Source organism: Ursus maritimus, unplaced genomic scaffold, assembly GCF_017311325.1.
Source record: "Ursus maritimus isolate PB19 unplaced genomic scaffold, ASM1731132v1 scaffold_5, whole genome shotgun sequence".
Classification (NCBI taxonomy): Eukaryota; Metazoa; Chordata; class Mammalia; order Carnivora; family Ursidae; genus Ursus; species Ursus maritimus.
The window spans coordinates 52,886,833-52,906,299 of NW_024426663.1; the positions used below are offsets into that span (position 1 = coordinate 52,886,833).

The 19,467-nt window shown below is 40.2% G+C and overlaps 2 protein-coding genes across 2 annotated transcripts; both read right to left on the minus strand.

Moving 5' to 3' along the window:
- Positions 1-1,060: 1,060 nt before the first annotated feature.
- Positions 1,061-4,618, minus strand: LOC103663736 (protocadherin beta-18-like). The gene has a single exon (XM_008691485.2). The coding sequence runs from the start codon at positions 4,480-4,482 to the stop codon at positions 2,092-2,094; it is 2,391 nt and encodes a 796-aa protein (XP_008689707.2). The 5' UTR covers positions 4,483-4,618; the 3' UTR covers positions 1,061-2,091.
- Positions 4,619-11,327: 6,709 nt separating this feature from the next.
- Positions 11,328-14,188, minus strand: LOC103663735 (protocadherin beta-14). Its single transcript, XM_008691484.2, has one exon. It carries the CDS (start codon positions 14,105-14,107, stop codon positions 11,708-11,710), a length of 2,400 nt encoding a protein of 799 aa, XP_008689706.1. The 5' UTR covers positions 14,108-14,188; the 3' UTR covers positions 11,328-11,707.
- Between the last annotated feature and the right edge of the window lie 5,279 nt (positions 14,189-19,467).

Genomic DNA, 19,467 nt, shown 5'->3' on the forward strand with positions numbered 1-19,467 from the left:
TTTAACAATGTTTAAATAATAGACAGTATCATGTATTCTGGCACACTAATACCTAGCTAACTAGGAGAACAGCATGCGCCAAGTGTAAAAATTGTGTTGCATTTTAGTTTAACTCTATTAAAGGTACAAATCACTCAAATCGACATTCTATTTTAGAACGTTTTCCTCTGAAACAAATTTGATTATGTAAACTCAAAATATGAGGACACGCTGTTGACAGTTAAAATCTAATAGATAATTTCCTTGTAGGAAGATTTTGGTCATGGAACAGATTATTTATTACGGAATCAAATGTCCAAGAAAATGTGCCCTTAATGTCCATGCATTTTAATATTATATTTAAATATTTAATAATATTAAATTATTAATAGGTAGAAGCTGGTACCTATATCAGTAAGTGAATGGATCAAAATCAGTTTTTCATTCCCATCTGCATCTCTCAGATAAATTTTCTCTTTACTTTCTCTTCCAAGGAGAAAGTTTTAAGCCCATAAACTTGGCAGAAAGCTTGAATTTTTTTTTCCTGAGTGTTCTAGTAATAGAGTATGTGTCAATCAAATTACTATTAATGAAATCATGATTTAACCCATATGATCTATAAATTGGATTATAGATCCTGAAGATTTTACAGTTGATGATAAAATAATTCTGCTCACATTGAACTCAGTTATTTTTAAAAGAGATAATAAAGAGGGTATGATGCATGGACATCCAAACTATAACAATTTCAGTGTTACTTTTTAAAACTAATTCTGGAAAATATAAAATAAATGGAGGGAAACCTGTTAACAAAATATTCCATTCCATAAAATCTTTTGTAGTATCTTTCTGTTGAAAGAGCTCATAAAATGTTTACAAAATTAAGTTTTGTAACAAAATTCTCTAGTATATTTTAGTTATCTCTAAGCTTGTACATTTTTTATTCCATTCATTGATTACATTAATATTAAAAGCCTGCAATAAAAGACCTAGGTTTTATGGTAAATAGTCTAATTGAGTACTCAAGATTGCATGTATGTTTTCTGTCTCTTTTGGTTTCAAGAAATGCCCTTTCCCCAAGGTAGGTTAAATAAAGGAGTTTTATTGTTAGGAAACTGGAGTTTTACTGTAGAGCTCAAGGACAATCAGACAATGGGGACTTAGGAACACTGGAATCAGGAAATGACAGGTCTACAACCAAGTGACTCTTAGTCTCTTCTGTTTCTTGGGCTTCTGCCTCTACCTTTCTACATGCCATTCTGTGCTGCTAACCAACACAAGTGTAAACATGGCTACCTCAGCCCACACTTAATATTTACTTCCTAGTTACAAGCAATCAAGAAAAAAAATAGATGAACTACATCCTAATTACAAACCTAGGGACTTGGAGAATGTGACTATTCCTTCTTTAATCAGGAGTCTATAACTAGACCAATAAAAAATGACCAAGAAAGGTAAAGAAAAGTATAATAAACATATCAGTAGTGATTACTTCCCTTGGGGACTCCCAGGAAGTTCTCGGACAACAAGCGTGGGCTGGATATATATCTTAATCCAAACAAGATTAGAATTTATTTTAATACAACATCTACCAGCAATATATACCGTTCTCAAAATGTTTACAAAGAAAAATACCTCAGGGCAGAAAAATCACTCTGAAGTATTTGGCAGAAAAGTAGAACGGCAAGATTGATTATGCTTTAAAAAAAAATCTAAGTAAGACAATATCTTAGAAACGATGCATGGTTTTCATTTATACCATGCATTTACCTCTATCAGACATATAAAAACTGTTTCAGTGAGAGAATCTAGAGCTCAGAAATTCAAAGAATATGGCTGAGCCTAGTGTGCCATTAAGCTTGAAGGGAAAATGCTGTATATTTGAATAAATTATTTAAGGTAGCATTTTGGAAGAAAGACCAAGCAAATCCTAGCTCCCTTAGTTTTTTCACAGTTAATATAAAAAAGCAGAAAACAGACAAATCATTAAAACTTCTGAAAACAATCTTAAGTAAAATGAAGTTACCCAAAACACTGAATTTTACATTACAATGAATACATTTTACAAAGAAATAGCTCTCATTATAAAAGTTCTGCACAATAATCAAATCCCTAAAAGAACTCAAAGCCATTCAGAAAAGTGTGGCTTTCCTCCTTTTTACGTTCCGGTGGAGGGAGGTTGGGGATAGCGGGTTTAAGGAACTTGAACTCGTCGGTCCCTGAGCCTCCCCTCAGACACACCTCATACTGGTAGCTGCGGGACAGGGTCCCCGTGCCGCTGACGTCCACCAGGTGGCCCGCAAACGGGCCCTCGGGCACCGAGCAGCCGCCCCCCGACGCCGCCCGGCTCCGCCTGCACAGCCGCACCGCCACGAACACCAGCACCGACACCAGGAAGAGCGACGACACCGACGCCAAGGCGATGACCAAGTAGACGGTGAGCGGGTCGGCCCGGGCCTCGGCCGCCGCCACGTCCGGCAGCGGCAGGTAGGGCTGCGAGAAGCCGTCCACCAGCAGCACGTGCAGCGTGACGCTGGCCGACAGCGGCGGCTCGCCATTGTCCTTGACCAGCACCAGCAGCCTGTGCTTGACGGCGTCGCGCTCGCTCAGCAGCCGGGCCGTGCGCACCTCGCCGTTGTGCGCCCACACGCCGAACAGCCCGGGCTCCGTGGCCTTGAGCAGCTGGTACGACAGCCAGGCGTTCTGGCCCGAGTCGCCGTCCACCGCCACCACCTTGGTCACCAGGTAGCCCGCCTCGGCCGCCCTGGGCACCAGCTCGGTGCAGGGCGCCGAGCCGTTCTGCAGCGGGTACAGCACGAAGGGCGCGTTGTCGTTGGCGTCCACCACCAGCACGCGCACCAGCGCCTGGCTGCTGAGCGCGGGCGAGCCGCGGTCGGCCGCGCGCACGCCGAACTCGAACGCCTGCAGCGCCTCGTAATCCAGCGCCCTGAGCGCGAACAGCTGCCCGTTGTCCGCGTTGATGGACACCAGCGAGGCCAGGGGCAGGTGCGGGTCGTGGGGCGGCAGCAGCAGCGAGTAGGTGACCTGCGCGTTGGCGCCCGCGTCTCTGTCGGTGGCGCTCACGCTGCCGATGTGCAGAGCGGGGCTGTTGTTCTCGCGGACCCGCAGGGTGTAGGAGCTTTGGCTGAAGGCGGGGGCGTTGTCGTTGACGTCGGACACCGTCACGGTTAAGTTGTGCTGGGTTTTCAGCCTGGGGGTGCCCAGGTCGGTGACGGTGATGGTGATGTTGTACTCGGCTTGTCTTTCTCTGTCCAGTGGTAGCTCTGTTACCAGGGTGTAGAAATTCTTGAAGGTAGGCTTCAAGAGAAAAGGGAGGTCATCCTGAATGGAGCACACCATCCTCCCGTTGTCCCCAGCGTCTTGGTCTCGTACGCTAAAAATAGCGACCACCATTTCAGGTGACGAATTTTCAGGTATGGGACTGGTAAGAGATGTCATGACTATTTCTGGTGCGTTGTCATTCACATCCACAACCTGAACTAAAATTGCTGATTTTCCGGAAAGGCTACCCCCATCAATGGCCTGAATATTTATTGTATATGACTGAATTAACTCGAAATCCAGAAGCGCTTTTAAATGGATTTCACCAGAAACTGGATGGATTTCAAATGTTTTCCTTATGTCTGTGGAGACGTGGGAAAATGAGTAAGATAGTTCTCCATATATTCCTGCATCCAAATCTGTAGCAGACACCCTGACGACCAAGGAGTCAACAGGGCTGTTTTCTGGTACCTGAACCTCATAGACAGGCCGCTGGAACTCTGGAGCATTGTCATTGATATCTAAAACCAAAACGCGAACCAGTGTAGTTCCAGACCTAGGCGGAGACCCGCCATCCAAGGCTGTTAGTGTTAATCTAAACTCAGGCTCCTTTTCTCGATCCAGAGATTGGTCCAGCAACAGCTCTGGGTATTTTCTGCCGTCATCACTGTCTTGTAATTGAAGGTGAAAATAAGGATTGGGACTCAGTGTATAGTTTTGGACACCATTCTTTCCTACATCCAAGTCCTGAGCACTGTCCATTTGGAATGACGTTCCTGGAGCAGTACCTTCTGAGATTTTCAGAAGTATGTGTTTGTCTAGGAAGGCAGGGGTATGATCATTTATGTCTTTAACCCAAAGTTCAGCCCGAAAAAATTGTAAAGGATTTTCAAATAATACCTGGAAATGCAATATACATGGCTCTGTGAGATGGCAAAGTGCCTCCCGGTCCAATTGCTCATTTAAGAGCAAGTTGCCAGTCTGCTGATCCAACTGTAAATATGGTTTATAGTCGTCAAAGATGACTCTCGCTCCTCGCGAAACCAAGTCTTCCACACCCAAACCTATGTCTTTCACCACATTGGCTATAAAGGAGCCGATCTCCATTTCCTCTGCCACAGAATAGCGCCAGGGCTCTGAACACACCAAAGACCCTCCCAGGAAAACAAAGAAAAGCAGCACTTGCCTTTTCTGCTGAGGGCGAATCTCTCCTGGCTCCATGGCTCCTTAGCCAAAAGTGTTTCTGCAGGAATGTTTCAACTCAGTCGCAAACAGCTCCTAAACTGCTCTCTCATCTATCAGCCTGGACCACTGGGAATCTATAGACTTGTAATCCTGTCACGAGGGTGTTGTTGGCTCCCTAGCTTTCTCTTGAAAGCTTCTTTCCCTTCCTCCGTCTCCTGTGCTCTCGTTCCACTGATTAATGGAGACCAGAGCATTGGATGGTACAAAAAAGTCCCCATCTTATCCTGCAGCGCCACCACGCGACTCTGCAGCTTCTCAGGTTTTAAACAGTCAAATAAGTTTGGGACAAAATATTGATTTATTTTGTGTATTTGTTGATTAATTTAAATTATACTTTCTCCATGTTCTTATTTTCTGAGTTGCATTCTTTGTGATATGTGATGCTATTATTATTCAGTCTTTAACACAATAAATCACAACCTGTTAGGGCTGTGGTGATATAAAAATCATATTTAAAATATAGCCCCAACTTCAAATGAGTTATGATTTCTCTTTGAAGACAATATATAAAACAACTAAAAATAGTTAAGAGAACTCTTTCACATAATTGACTTTGTGAGCAAAATGTTGCCAGGAAAATTGGAAAGGGGAACCAGAGGTTTTAGTCTTCTCTAGCTATCAATAAATACTCCTAGAAAAGACAATAAGAGGGGCGCCTGGGTGGCTCAGTCATTAAGCGTCTGCCTTCAGCTCAGGGCATGATCCTGGAGTTCTGGGATCGAGCCCCACATCGGGCTCCTCTGCTGGGAGCCTGCTTCTTCCTCTCCCACTCCCCCTGCCTGTGTTCCCTCTCTCACTGGCTGTCTCTCTCTCTGTCAAATAAATAAATAAAATCTTTAAAAAAAGAAAAGACAATAAGAATAAGGTCATGCATTTGTAACTGAACCTAGTATATGAAAATAGTTGCTTTGGGGTGACTGGACATTTCAGGCTGGGTAAATAGTACCATTTACATAGGGACACTCCACAGGAGACTCACTGGCAGAAGTAGAAAGTAAATGCTCAATAGTAGTGAATAAAACAAGATATGTCCAGTTTTTGACATAAAAAATATTGAACAAACTAGAACCCAGTTTAGTTGTGGAAAAGAAATCTGTTTTGCAGACCCAGGCCTTCCAGAGGCATAATCATAAACATTTTATTCATCCATTCATTACTCTGACTAGCAAATATTTATTGACCATATACTTTGTGCTAGGAATGGTAACAAGTGTTAGGGATAGAGTGGTAAGCAGTTTCTGTCCTGAGAGATGGAGGCAGAAAAGTGATTACACATTTAAAAATAGAACATAATGAGGGGTGCCTGGGTGGTTCAGTCAGTTAAGCATTCAACTCTCGATTTGGGTTCAGGACATGATCTCAGTTTTGTGAGATTCAGCCCTGAGTCCACTCCACACTGAGCATGGAGCTTGCTTAAGATTCTCTCTCTCCCTCCTCCTCTGCCCCTCCCCACTAAAACTAAAAATAAAAATAAATTTAAACTTAACAAAATAGAACATAATGAATACCATGATAGCAAAAGTTCATGCTATTCTAAGCACATAGATAAAGGTTATCTAACCAGAATTTGAAAGTACAGAAAAGACTTTTCTAGACCAAAAACTGGGTGTTGGGTAAAATTTCCAGATAATCCCAACATCTGATTGTGCAAATCTGAGGTGAGAGAAGTGTTTTTGGAAGAACTGAAATAGGATCAATATGGCTGAGCCATAGAGCAAAAGGAAAGAAATAAGAACTGAGACTGGAGAGATAAGCAAATAATTCTATAAGTCCTCTCCATCAATGGAAATGCAAGATTATTAAAGGCTTTTAAATAGAAAAGGAGAGGACATTGACCTCAACTAGAAATGCAGTAATAAGCTTATATTAAAATGATAAAGATACAAGACGTGGTGACAGATTAGACATGAAGGGAGTGGGATGAGAAAAAGTGAAAAGAAGTGTACTTTTTTTTCAGGCTTAGGAAACTGAGTGAGTGTTGGTGGTATTAACTGATAGAGGAAACAGGAAAAGGAGAAGAGAGGGACCGGTGAGAGTTGGAGAGGATGTTTAGTTTTAAGGTAGGGGCCATTTACATTTAAAACATGTTGAATCTGCATTGTCGATAGAGCAGTCCATATAAGTAGTTATATAATTGATCTCCCATGACATAAACGCAGTTGAGAAAAAAGGTTTGAGTGGCAGAGACAAATCTGGGATTTATTGATATAAATGGTGGTTGAAGCCCTTCAAGAAAGAAGGTAAGTTGTAAATTAAGAGGAGTATGCTTGATGTTGCAATTTCAGAGATGATGTAGCTCTAAGAGACTACCATCTCCAGAAGGTGGCCATGGTCTCAGGTGACTACGACTAGAGTATACGTGAATGTCACCAGAGATGAAGAAGCCTAGAAACAGGATAGGTCAAACTCCTGGACTCACAATTGTGGTAAGGGATAGACAGAATAAAACTGTAGGAGTTATATTTGAGAAATCAAATGTCTTTACACCACTTCTCTCCTATGATCTTGTTTAATTTAAAGCCAAACTGATAGCTCTCATTTGATTCTCTCATTTAATGACTCTTATGTGCAGAGTATTTAAGGCAGGAAGATTTTCTAATCTCTTCCAGCATATTGAAGATATTTTGCTTTTAATTTCCAGTGCTACTGTTGAGAAATTGTCAGCATGGAACATAGCTGTCTGTCTAACTGCTATGTGTTTAAAGATTACATGTCTTTTTCCTATGCCTTTTCATTAAAAAAAAAAAGATTTCTCTTTATTTTTGGCTTTTTGAAACTACACAATGATGTTTCCAGGCATAATTATCTTTTATTTATCCTGTCAGGTTTATTTGAGTCTTCTGAATCTGTTGACATTTTAATCAATTCTGGAAAAATCTCATACCTATATGTATTTTTTTAAGTAGGCTCCACGCCCAACATGGGGCTTGAACTCATGACCCTGAGATTAAGAGTCACATGCTCCACCAACTGAGCCAGCCAGGTGACCCTCCAACATTTTTCAAATATTGCTGCTGATCCTATCTTAAACTTTGTACTCTGTCCTATGTTTCTAACCATCTCCTCCATATTTTTCATCTTCCAAACTCTCTGAGCTGTATGCTAGATAAATTATATTATGACCTTTCACTTCACAAATTATTTGGTTATATCTACTTTCCTGTTAAACCTTTATTCAATTTTGATTGAATTTAAATTTTGGTTATATTTTTTAGTTCTAGGAGTTCTATTTGGTTCTTTAATAATCTATCATATTTCTTATTCTCTTTACATCTTTAAGCATAACTTTTATTTCAATTAAAGTGTTTAGCATATTATTAGATTATGTCTGCTAATTAAAATGTTTAAAGTATATTTCTGTATTCTGTTTTTTTCTGCTGGCTCTCACTCATGGTGTCATGTTTCCTTGTGTATGCAGTTATCTTTGTGTTCAAGTTAAGAATATAAAACTTATTTACATGAATATTTTTAGCCTTAGGGTGAACTTTCTTTTATAGAAAGTCTGCATTTGCCAGGGGTGTACTGTATGGTGACTAACATAATAAAAAAATATTATTATAAAAAAAAAGAAAGTCTGCATTTGTTTCCATCAGAATCTGGAAGCACTACTTTGTCAACAATCATGTTAAATCAAGTTCAGTGCTAACAAATTAAATTCAGAGCTAAATTCCACACAAGGGCGCATCCATTTCCCGTTTACTTTCACCTTAAAGTTGTAGTTCTTAGGGATCCATATTTATTAATGCAAGGGTCTTCTATGAACTTCACTTTGTTATGTTTTGATTTCCTCCTTATTATATAAACCATCAAAATACACTTCCCAGGATTCCAAATATTCTGGGGAAAAAGTAGATTTTAAGCTCGTTTATCTCTCTGGGTTATCCTTAGACATTAATTGTGACCTGATAATATATTAGTGTCTTATTGGCTAATTGTTTTCAGTGGAAGCACTGGTCTACATAATCTGTACCATCCTTACCAAAAATAAGTCTCGATGAGACTTGTCTCGAAATTACAAGTAAACTCTTAGCTTCCTGGAGTATGAGCAATTGACCTCAAGAAGATGGAGAAATAATATGCATTTTTTACCACTTCAGCTGATCAATACTAAAGAGGAGTACTCTATAATGCTGCAATCAACTTAAACAATCTCTTGGAAGAGACAATTTCTGTCATTGACATTGGTATAGCTCCCACTTCTCTCTGCATTCTTTATTCTCCTGTATGTAAATACATCTTCTTTTCTACATCTGTTCCTTCTTCTCTCCTTCCAATATGTTTATTTATATATTTGTACAAATATAAGATATTATGTATTATATGGACATTTACAACACTGTACTCTAAATCTCAGTATCTTTCTTCCTTTTAAAACATTTGGGATTTATCCATGTAGTTGTATATACACCTAGTTCACTCCTTTTGGTAATACTGCATAATACACCTTCAGAAACATTTTACACATTTATCAGTTGCTTTACTGATGGATATGTAGGGTTCACTCCTATTCTTTGTTCCCCCGAGATGAACATTTTTAGGCATCTCATTTGTGAAACTGTGAAAGAAATCTTTGGGCTTATACACTTGAAACTAATATAACATTGTGTGTCAACTATACTTCAATTAAAAAAAAAGAACTTTCTGGCTTATATACCCCAAAGTAGAATTGCTGGATCACAGGGTATGTTCACTTTAAATTTCACTAAATACTATTAAAAATCTCTCAAAGTGGGCTGTACATGTGATTTCCTATTGTTCCACTTGATGTTATGCAAACTTCTCATCTTTACTAATGCTCTGGATATAAAGTAGCGTCTTATTCTAGCATGTTTTTCACCAACTAATGAGGTCAAGCATCATTTCATGTTCTTTTCAGACTTTGCTTTCCATTTTTTGAATTTCCTATTCCTTTTAACCTTAAAAAAACTTACTGGCTCTCTGACTTTTTTATTTTTGCTAATCTGCAACAGTTATGTGAATAATCTGAATATTAATCCTTCTTAGTTAAACTGCTGCAAGTAGCTTCTCCCTGCCTTTTGGCTTGCCATCTTCTGGTTTTGAGGTAGTAATATTTGTCCATTTTTATCCTTATTTTTTATAATTTTAAAGCCTTGTTTAAGAAATTCAAACTGATAGGGGCGCCTGGGTGGCGCAGTCGTTAAGCGTCTGCCTTCAGCTCAGGGCGTGATCCCAGAGTCCTGGGATCAAGCCCCACATCAGGCTCCTCCACTAGGAGCCTGCTTCTTCCTCTCCCACTCCCCCTGCTTGTGTTCCCTCTCTCGCTGGCTGTCTCTCTGTGTCAAATTAATAAATAAAATCTTAAAAAAATAAATTCAAACTGATTGTAGGTTTATAAAGATATTTTTACCTAGGTTTATTATATTTTCTCAATTAAAATACTTTAACTTTGCTCTCCCAAAGAGATCTTAGGCCCATAGAAAGTTTATTTTTATATGGCATAAGATGAGGATTTTCTTTATACAGTGAGCCAAATTTCCCAATAACATTTGCTAAGTGATATGTTTTGCCCCTAAGCACAGTGATTTTGACACCTCCTCTATCACAACCACATTATCTTATATAAGAGGATTTGACTCTGGATTCTATCCTATATGGTAGTCTACAAGTCTCTTCCTAAATTATTCAAATAGGATATTCTGTTCTTATCTATTCTTTTCTTAAAAGATTTATTTATTTTAGAGAGAGAGCAGGGAGGGGCTGAGGGAGAAAGGGGTGAAGCAAGGGGAAAGGGAAATAATCTTCAAGCAGATTCCCTGCTGAGCACAGAGCCTGACATGGGGCTTGATCCCTGGACCCTAAGATCATGACCTGAGCTGAAATCAAAGTCCAATGCACAACCAACTGAGCCACCCAGGTGCCCCTGTTCTTATCTATTCTTATTAGTGCATAATAAGCATAAGATTTACTTCTTATGAGACTGAGGGATTAAAAGGGCCCAAACATTTTTTTTCAAAATTTTATTGTTTATCTATTTATATGAAATTCTCATAGCCAGTAAATAGCTACTGCAAAACAAAATAAAACCAGTAAAAATTTCATGAGGGAAAGAACAAAAAAGAATTCTAGGGAAATTGAAATTTGTTGCACCCATTTCTCAATGTCAAATTCTATTTTATTACACCATCTAGCCTATATCTAATTTTATGAGAAAAATTACAAAAATGCAAGGCACACTAGCTCTATATCCACACTACATTATAGCTATGAAAATACCTATACTCTTCCATTAAACTGTCTACTTATATATTAGAGACATAACCTGTAACACCATAAGATATCTATAAACCATAAATACAGACCCATTCCTTCTTGTGGATATCAGAGAGAGGCCACAAATTATTAAGGATTACAAATCAATGGAAAAGTGAACCTAATTCATTTCCTTAACATTTTGAATTTTCATTTCAATTTAAGAAGTTTTTATACGTACTCTTCTGATAGAGAGTTATTTTGCTCAGAATGATACCTTGACCTACATTCTAGTTAAGTCATGAACAATGTAATATAAACTAGCGAACATGGTATTGAAGAAAACAAAACAGCCATATCAACAAAACACAGGATCTAGAGTTCCTTCCCCACAAAGCATAACAAAAACAACAAAGGAAAATTACTTAAGAAATCAATAATTTTCAATGTGCTCACTTTTATTTTGTCACGTGGTGAATTTTTGAAAAACATTACAAGACAAAAAGCGAGCAAATAGGTATCCTAGTACTAAATATGGAGGGATATCTTTTTTTAACACTTTATGATGAAAACGAGCACAGTAAGTGCAAAAAAATCCAATATACTTCCACCCAGATCCAACAGCATTTTTTATTTTTGCTTTCTGCTTTGATAAAATATCCAGAAGTTACATATACTGTAGCATTCACTCTTAATACTTCAGTTTGTACCTCCAAATAATTAGTACCATTGTCTTGCATAACAATGCCATTATCACATTAAAAATTAGCAACAACTCCATTAATATAACATTTTTGACCAAACAATTGAAAAAAAAACAGACAACACACAGATTATATTTCCACTTCATTATGGCCGCTAATAAAGATTTGTGAGGAGAGCGGGAGAAATGCATGCAGCTGTAGTACAACCTAATATCCGTTAGATTGGCAGAAAAAGAATCCACACGTTGTCAAGAGTAACAAAAGATTCAAAGTTTAAATAAATTATTTTATTGAATGTTGAATCCAAAACTATTCCTAAAGTTCTCATTTCCCCCTATATCTCTACCAGTGTCAGGGACTGGAAGGCTGGGGATAATGGGTTTGAGGAACTTGAACTCCCCGGTCCCTGAGCCTCCCCTCAGACACACCTCATACTGGTAGCTGTGGGACAGGGTCCCCGTGCCGCTGACGTCCACCAGGTGGCCCGCAAACGGGCCCTCGGGCACCGAGCAGCCGCCCCCCGACGCCGCCCGGCTCCGCCTGCACAGCCGCACCGCCACGAACACCAGCACCGACACCAGGAAGAGCGACGACACCGACGCCAAGGCGATGACCAAGTAGACGGTGAGCGGGTCGGCCCGGGCCTCGGCCGCCGCCACGTCCGGCAGCGGCAGGTAGGGCTGCGAGAAGCCGTCCACCAGCAGCACGTGCAGCGTGACGCTGGCCGACAGCGGCGGCTCGCCATTGTCCTTGACCAGCACCAGCAGCCTGTGCTTGACGGCGTCGCGCTCGCTCAGCAGCCGGGCCGTGCGCACCTCGCCGTTGTGCGCCCACACGCCGAACAGCCCGGGCTCCGTGGCCTTGAGCAGCTGGTACGACAGCCAGGCGTTCTGGCCCGAGTCGCCGTCCACCGCCACCACCTTGGTCACCAGGTAGCCCGCCTCGGCCGCCCTGGGCACCAGCTCGGTGCAGGGCGCCGAGCCGTTCTGCAGCGGGTACAGCACGAAGGGCGCGTTGTCGTTGGCGTCCACCACCAGCACGCGCACCAGCGCCTGGCTGCTGAGCGCGGGCGAGCCGCGGTCGGCCGCGCGCACGCCGAACTCAAACGCCTGCAGCGCCTCGTAATCCAGCGCCCTGAGCGCGAACAGCTGCCCGTTGTCCGCGTTGATGGACACCAGCGAGGCCAGGGGCAGGTGCGGGTCGTGGGGCGGCAGCAGCAGCGAGTAGGTGACCTGCGCGTTGGCGCCCGCGTCTCTGTCGGTGGCGCTCACGCTGCCGATGTGCAGGGCGGGGCTGTTGTTCTCGCGCACCCGCAGGGTGTAGGAGCTTTGGCTGAAGGCGGGGGCGTTGTCGTTGACGTCGGACACCGTCACGGTTAAGTTGAGTTGGGTTTTCAGCCTGGGGGTGCCCAGGTCGGTGACGGTGATGGTGATGTTGTACTCGGATTTTGTCTCTCTGTCTAGTGCTTTTTCCGAAACTAGAGTGAAAAAGTTCTTGAAGGTTGGCTTCAGAAAAAAGGGGAGCTCATCCTGAATAGAGCAAACTATCCTCCCATTGTCCCCAGCGTCTTGATCTCGGACACTAAAAAGAGCAACCAGAATCTCTGAGGCATTCTCTGGAATTGACTTTGTAAATGATGAGATGGTCACTTCTGGTGGATTATCATTTATATCTATTACTTTAACCAGAAGAGTACATTCTTCTGAAAGACCCCCACCATCTGTTGCCTGAATACTTATAGTGTAGAACTGTATTACTTCAAAATCCAGGCATGATCTCAAATGAACTTCCCCAGATATTGGATTGATTTCAAATGTTTTACGAATATCTTCTGATGCATGCAAAAAGGTGTATGATATTTTCCCATAATTTCCTGCATCCAAATCGTTAGCAAAAATGGTGATAATCCAGGAGCCAACGGGTGTGTCCTCCAGAACATGAACTTCATAGAGCTTCTGAGCAAACTGAGGGGCATTGTCATTGATGTCCAAGACCTTGATGAGAACCAAAGTTGTCCCAGACCTGGGTGGAGATCCACCATCCAGTGCTGTGAGTGTTAATATGAGCTCAGGCTCCTCCTCATGATCTAATGCTCTGTCCAGGACCAGTTCTGGGTATAACTTTCCATCACTGCTGTCTCGGATTTTAATGTAGAAATGAGAATTGGGGCTAATTGTGTAGTTTTGGAGACTGTTGGTTCCTACATCCAAATCTTGGGCACTCTCCATTAGGAATGTGGTTCCAGTACTGGTACTTTCTGATATTTTAATAAGTATTTGCTTGTCTAGAAACATAGGGGAGTGATCATTTATGTCTTTGACATGCAGTTCAGCCCGAAAAAACTGTAAAGGGTTTTCTAATACCATCTGAAAATGCAGCACACAGGGCTCGGTGGAGCCACAGAGCTCTTCTCGGTCCAATTTCTCATTTAGGAGCAAATCCCCCGTCAGTAAATCAAGTTGTAAGTGCTTTTCATTATCATCCGACACTACCCGGGCTTCCCGTGATGATAGCTCCTCCACCCCAAGCCCTAGATCCCTCGCAAGATTGCCCACAAAAGAACCAACTTCTGTTTCCTCTGCCACAGAATATCGCACAGATTCAGGACCTGCCTGAGATAATCCCAGCAAAACAAAGAGAATCAGGACTTGCCTTTTCTGCAGAGCGAGCTCCCCTTTGATCTCCATGGATCCTTCCAGCAACCTCTTTTGCAGAAAAAAATCTCAGCCCTAATTTTGGGAACTGAAACTCAATTTTTAAAAATAAGAACCCCCTGGAAGGTATATAGCCCTCCAGCAGCTTTAGTAGATGAAGCTCCTTTACTACCTCTCTTTTCATTGGCTTGGAATGGTCTCTGTTCCCCTGAATAATGAAGCCCACAGAGTTGCCCATGCACTAATTTCATCTTATCCTGCAGCGCCACCATGTGTTTCTATGAATTTTTTTCAGTAAAAAAAATTTTTTTCTCTTTGAACAAATAATTCATGAATACAGCAGGAGTATTTTAAAGCAAATCCCAGATATCATATATCTTTACCTCTAAGTACTTGATCACGTATCTCTGATAAAGACTTTAAAATATAACGATACCATTATCAAATCAAAGTAGCAATAATTCCTTGATATAACTTATACCCAGTCTGTATATTGTTTTCCTCATTTTTCTCTAAAATGTTTTTTACTGTTGGTTTGTTTGAATCAGGATCCAAACAAGGTCTATACAGGGCATGTAATTAGTGCTGTTTTGAATGCCGACAAGACTCTATTAAGATGTCCTGAACCAAAGAGGTATGGGAGGGCAGATGCCCTGAACTGAAGTAATAATATTTTATTTAGACCATTTGTTTTTTAAGTAACTTCTTAAAAAAGATTATTTATTTTTTATTTATTTGAGAGAGAGATCACAGAGGGAGAGGAAGAAGCAGACTCAGCGCTGAGCCAGGAGCCGAGGTGGGGCTGGATTCCAGGACCCTGACATCATGACCTCAGCTGAAGGCAGTCGCTTAACTGACTGAGCCACCCAGGTGCCCCAAGTCCATTTCTTGAGAATTTCAAATACATGCTCTCCTCCACTCTTGTAAATACTTTTAAATTCGGTCAATTATAGTTAGTAATGTCATTACTTTTTTCACTTACATATTTTTAAAACACTCATGTAAGAATACGGAATAAATAAGATGTATTTAATCCTTGCCTTTATGAAGCTCACTGGCTAAAAATTTGGCAGACAAGTAATTGAAATATTTCACAATGTATGCATAAGTAAAGAGTAATATAGAATCATCTAGAAGAGCCATCTTGTACCTAGGAGGCACCATAGCCCATGAACATGGATTCTGGAACCAAAATATTTATATTAGAATCCTAGTTCTACTACTCATTATCTTCAGTATTGGGCAAATTATGTAGCGTGTTTCCTTACCTGTAAAATAGGGGTGATAATGGTAGGATTATAAGATTATTATCACAGGAATCTAATGAACTAAAATTTACAAAGTTCTTAATAAGTGCTAAATATCTATTAAAAAATAAATAAAATCTAGCCCAGATTTTTGAACATCAGTAAAAGCTTTCCTAAGGTCATAAACTATAAGTTATGATCTGAAGGAACAAGACAGGAGGAGGAGTGTTTTAGGCAGACATTTTGAGGAACAGAGAGAAGTTAAATATGCCTTAAACTTTAAAGCATAGAAGGGGAAAATTTAAAAATGAGACTGAAGGAAAAAAGCAGGGTGAGGACTTAAATTATTATGCAGGTTGTGTCACAAATTTAAAATTCTATTTTATGGGCAACCAAAATACATTGTAGGGTTTTAAACATTTGATTAACATGATTACATCTGTATTTTTTTTAAATCAGTTTAGAAGAAGTATAGAGAATCAATTTTGGGAGGAATGACTGGAATCAGAGACTCTGGTTAGAAGATAATGGCAGCCCGGTTAAGGCTAATGCTGCTGTGGATGGAGAGAAGAGGGATGATTAGAAAGATACGTAGGATCTGGTGACTGATGGGTTGCATGGGGAGAAAAAGAGGAAAGACACAAGGATGATTAAAACACCCCTGGATTAGACAACTGGATAGATAGTCATGTCATTCACTAAGACAGGGAACACTAAGGAACAAAAAAGATTGAAGTGAAAAAAGAGGAAGTCAATTTTGGATATGCTGAGATTGAGGTAAGTGCCTCTGGGATATATGTATGTGTGTTCACACATGCATGTGCCTATGTTAGAGTTGTATGACATATATAACTGAAGCATAGGATACAAACTGGGGTAGTTATGGACTTTGGGTTTCACCAGCATATATACAGTGGTTGAAACCATGAGAACTCTATGATAACCAAGCAAAAGTATGTCAGGTAACAACTGAAGAGGCTCAGCATAGAACTCTGAAAAAAACACCTTCGTTACAGGAGAGAGCAAATAAAGTATCTTTAAAAAGACAAAGAAGGCCCTGGGTTCAGAATCATGAAGCCAAAAGCAAATAGCACTTCAAGGAGATGAGGAAGATCAATGGTAGTAAATGCTTCAGAAACTGTCCCCCCCCCAATAAACGCTAAAATCGTCGATAGGATTAAGAAGATGGTCATTGTGGAGGATTCTAATAGACATCTGCCAAAACCTGCTCCCTTTATAGTAATAGCATTGCATGCAGGCACACATACAACTACTCATAGATTGCCTGTCCCAGTCTCCCTTGTAGTTATGTGTGGCCAATTGAATGAAGTTCTCACTAATATTATGAATCGAGTTTTTGTTTGCCATTCCCGGGTCTAGAATAGAAGACATCTGGATGGGTTTCCTCCCTCCCAGCCAACTAGAAGCTAGATGTGGCAGTGACGAGGCTACAGTCATGAGGATTATGATACTGCATTAGGGAATGTAGGAACAATTACTTGCAACACAATTTGGTTCTGGAAGGATTGTAATGAGCAAAGCTGGCTCATCTACCCAGTCATTTACACTTGAACTGTTAGAAGGAGATACACACTTTTACAAGCCACTGGGTAGTTATAACCTTACCTAACTTTTACAGAAAATGTCAGTCTCCTTTACAATAGCAGTTTTGGAGTGCTCACAGTGAAATCAGATTGTGCTTGGTTGAAAAGCAAGAAGGATAAAGAAGTAAAAATGACAATCCTTTCAAATTTAGCTAGAAAAGAAATTGATGGTATCTTTAGGAAAATTGAGACTCGATAGGGTTGTTTGTTTTTTTTTTTGAGCCTAGAGAAATTTGAACTTATTTAAAATGCTGATTTGTAATATTCAACAGAGAGGAAGAAAAGTGAGATACCAAAGAGAGGATTAACTCGATGTGAAGCCCCTAGAAGGTGGTTAAAGATAGGACCTGGAAAATAAATGAAGAGATTGGACTTGGGTAGAAAGTGACCACAGCACAGGTCATTAGAAGTACATTTGCCATCCAGTGTGTGGGTTTGGGGACAGAAAATTGAAAGAACTCCCATTTGATAGATTCTATTTTCTCAGCAAGGTATGAAGCAAGTTGTGCAATTATCACCGCAGTCTAATTTCAGAACATCGTGCCAAAAAGAAACCTCTCACTCCTTAGTCACTGTCCATCCCCTACCCTCCCTACAGCTGTAGGCAACCACGTATCTGCTTTCCGTCCCTAGAGATTTGCCTGTCCAGAACATTTCATATAAATGGGATCAGACAATGTAAGATATTTTGCAACTGGCTTCTTTCACTTAGAGTAATGATTTTCAGGTTTGTCCATGTTGTAGTCTGTATTAGTACTTCATTCCACTTTGGTGTTGAATAATAACAATCCCATTGTATGGAGATACCATATTTTGTTTATCCATTCATCAGTTGATGGACATTTGGGGTGTCTCCACTTTTGGTAATATTATGGATAATGCTACTGTGAACATGCATGTATACAATTATTGTGCATGTGTGAACATGTGCTTTTATTTCCTTTGGATACATAGGAGTTGAATTTCCATGTCATAAGGTAACTAGATGTTTAACATTTTGAGGAACTGCCAAGCTGTTTTCAAGTAAATGTGCCACTTCACATTCTTTCCAACAGTGCAGCAATTTCTCTGCATACTTTCCAACAGTTGTTATTGTCTTTTTGATTATGGCTATTCTGGTGTGCACAAAGTGGCCATTTATATTTTTCACCTTCAGTAGTCTGTATATCTTGTCTGGCACGCTGAGGTGCTATAATGCTTTTTATCTTTTTAAGCTAGTGATCACACATCTTTTCCCTACTGAGTGCAGTAAAGACAGAAGGTAATCTTAATACTTTACTTTGATTTATGGATTTTGTATGAATTTTTGTTCTCTATGTAAAGCAGCTTTCACTTAGGGGGAAAGGACTTGCTCCTGGTTCCACTTCTAAAAATAGAAAACTAGAATTTAATTAGCCTGCATGGAGAAACTCCTGTTCCCTCTATTTTTCTTGAATTCAAAGAATAATTAATCACTTCATGCAGTTCAGAACTGGTAGTGAAATCTCAGCTTTCAGAAAGTGCAAACATTAGATTATTTGGGATATGCTGGAGTAAAAGATTCTACTTCCTGACGTTATTAACTAACTAATACCTAGCCCTGCTATAGTGTTAAGATAAAGTTTTTAAATATATTGAAGAGGCACTTTCTGGCATTGATTCTAGTCTATGGTACTAGAGGCAACATTGCCATCATGTTCCTTACCCTCACCCATTTCATCTTTTATGTGCTTACTCTCTCACACACATACTTCCTTTCCTCTATACCCTCACTCATTTTGTTTCTCTACAGTTTCCTTCCACAACATATAGACTTTGGGCTTATTGATGAGATTCACTGGAAAACTCTTGTCCCAATCATGAAGGCTTTTTCTTCTGTAATGTAGTCAGATTACTAAAGTCAAGAGTAGTTGGTTGGTGCCCATGCTACATGAGACAAAACTTCCTCTTACAATGGTTTGAAAACGTTTTAAAAGATTAGAAACTTAAAGGATTCTCTTTGATACTTCTCAATGCTCTATATACACTTACATATATCTCTGAGAAAAGTGTTTTTCAAACTTTGGATTGCTACCCATTAGCAGAGCCATGAAATCAATTTAGTGGATCATAACCACACTTGAAAATTAAAGAGAATGGAATAATATGGGCAATTTAGGCTTCATCCCAAAAAAACTAAGAATTGTTCATAAAACATTTCTATTATGTTCATATATTACATAATATATACAACATAATTTTTCTGTTGGCTGCCATTTTTTAAGTTTTGGGTGCGTTTTTTTTTTTTTTTTTTTGGCTTTTTGGTGTGGTTGTTTTGTTTTGTTTTGTTTTTTTAGAGAGAGAGGAGGGGAGAGTACAAATGAGGGAGGAAGAGCAGAAGGAGAGAGAGAATCCCAAGCAGGCTCCACACTCAGTGCGAGCCCAACAGAGGGCTCGATCTCACAACCCTGAGATGGTGACCTGAGCCAAAATCAAGAGTTGAATACTTAATTGACTGACGCACCCAGGCGCCCCTTAAGTTTAGAAATTAGTGCCTACTATTTCTATTAGGGCCCACTGGGCA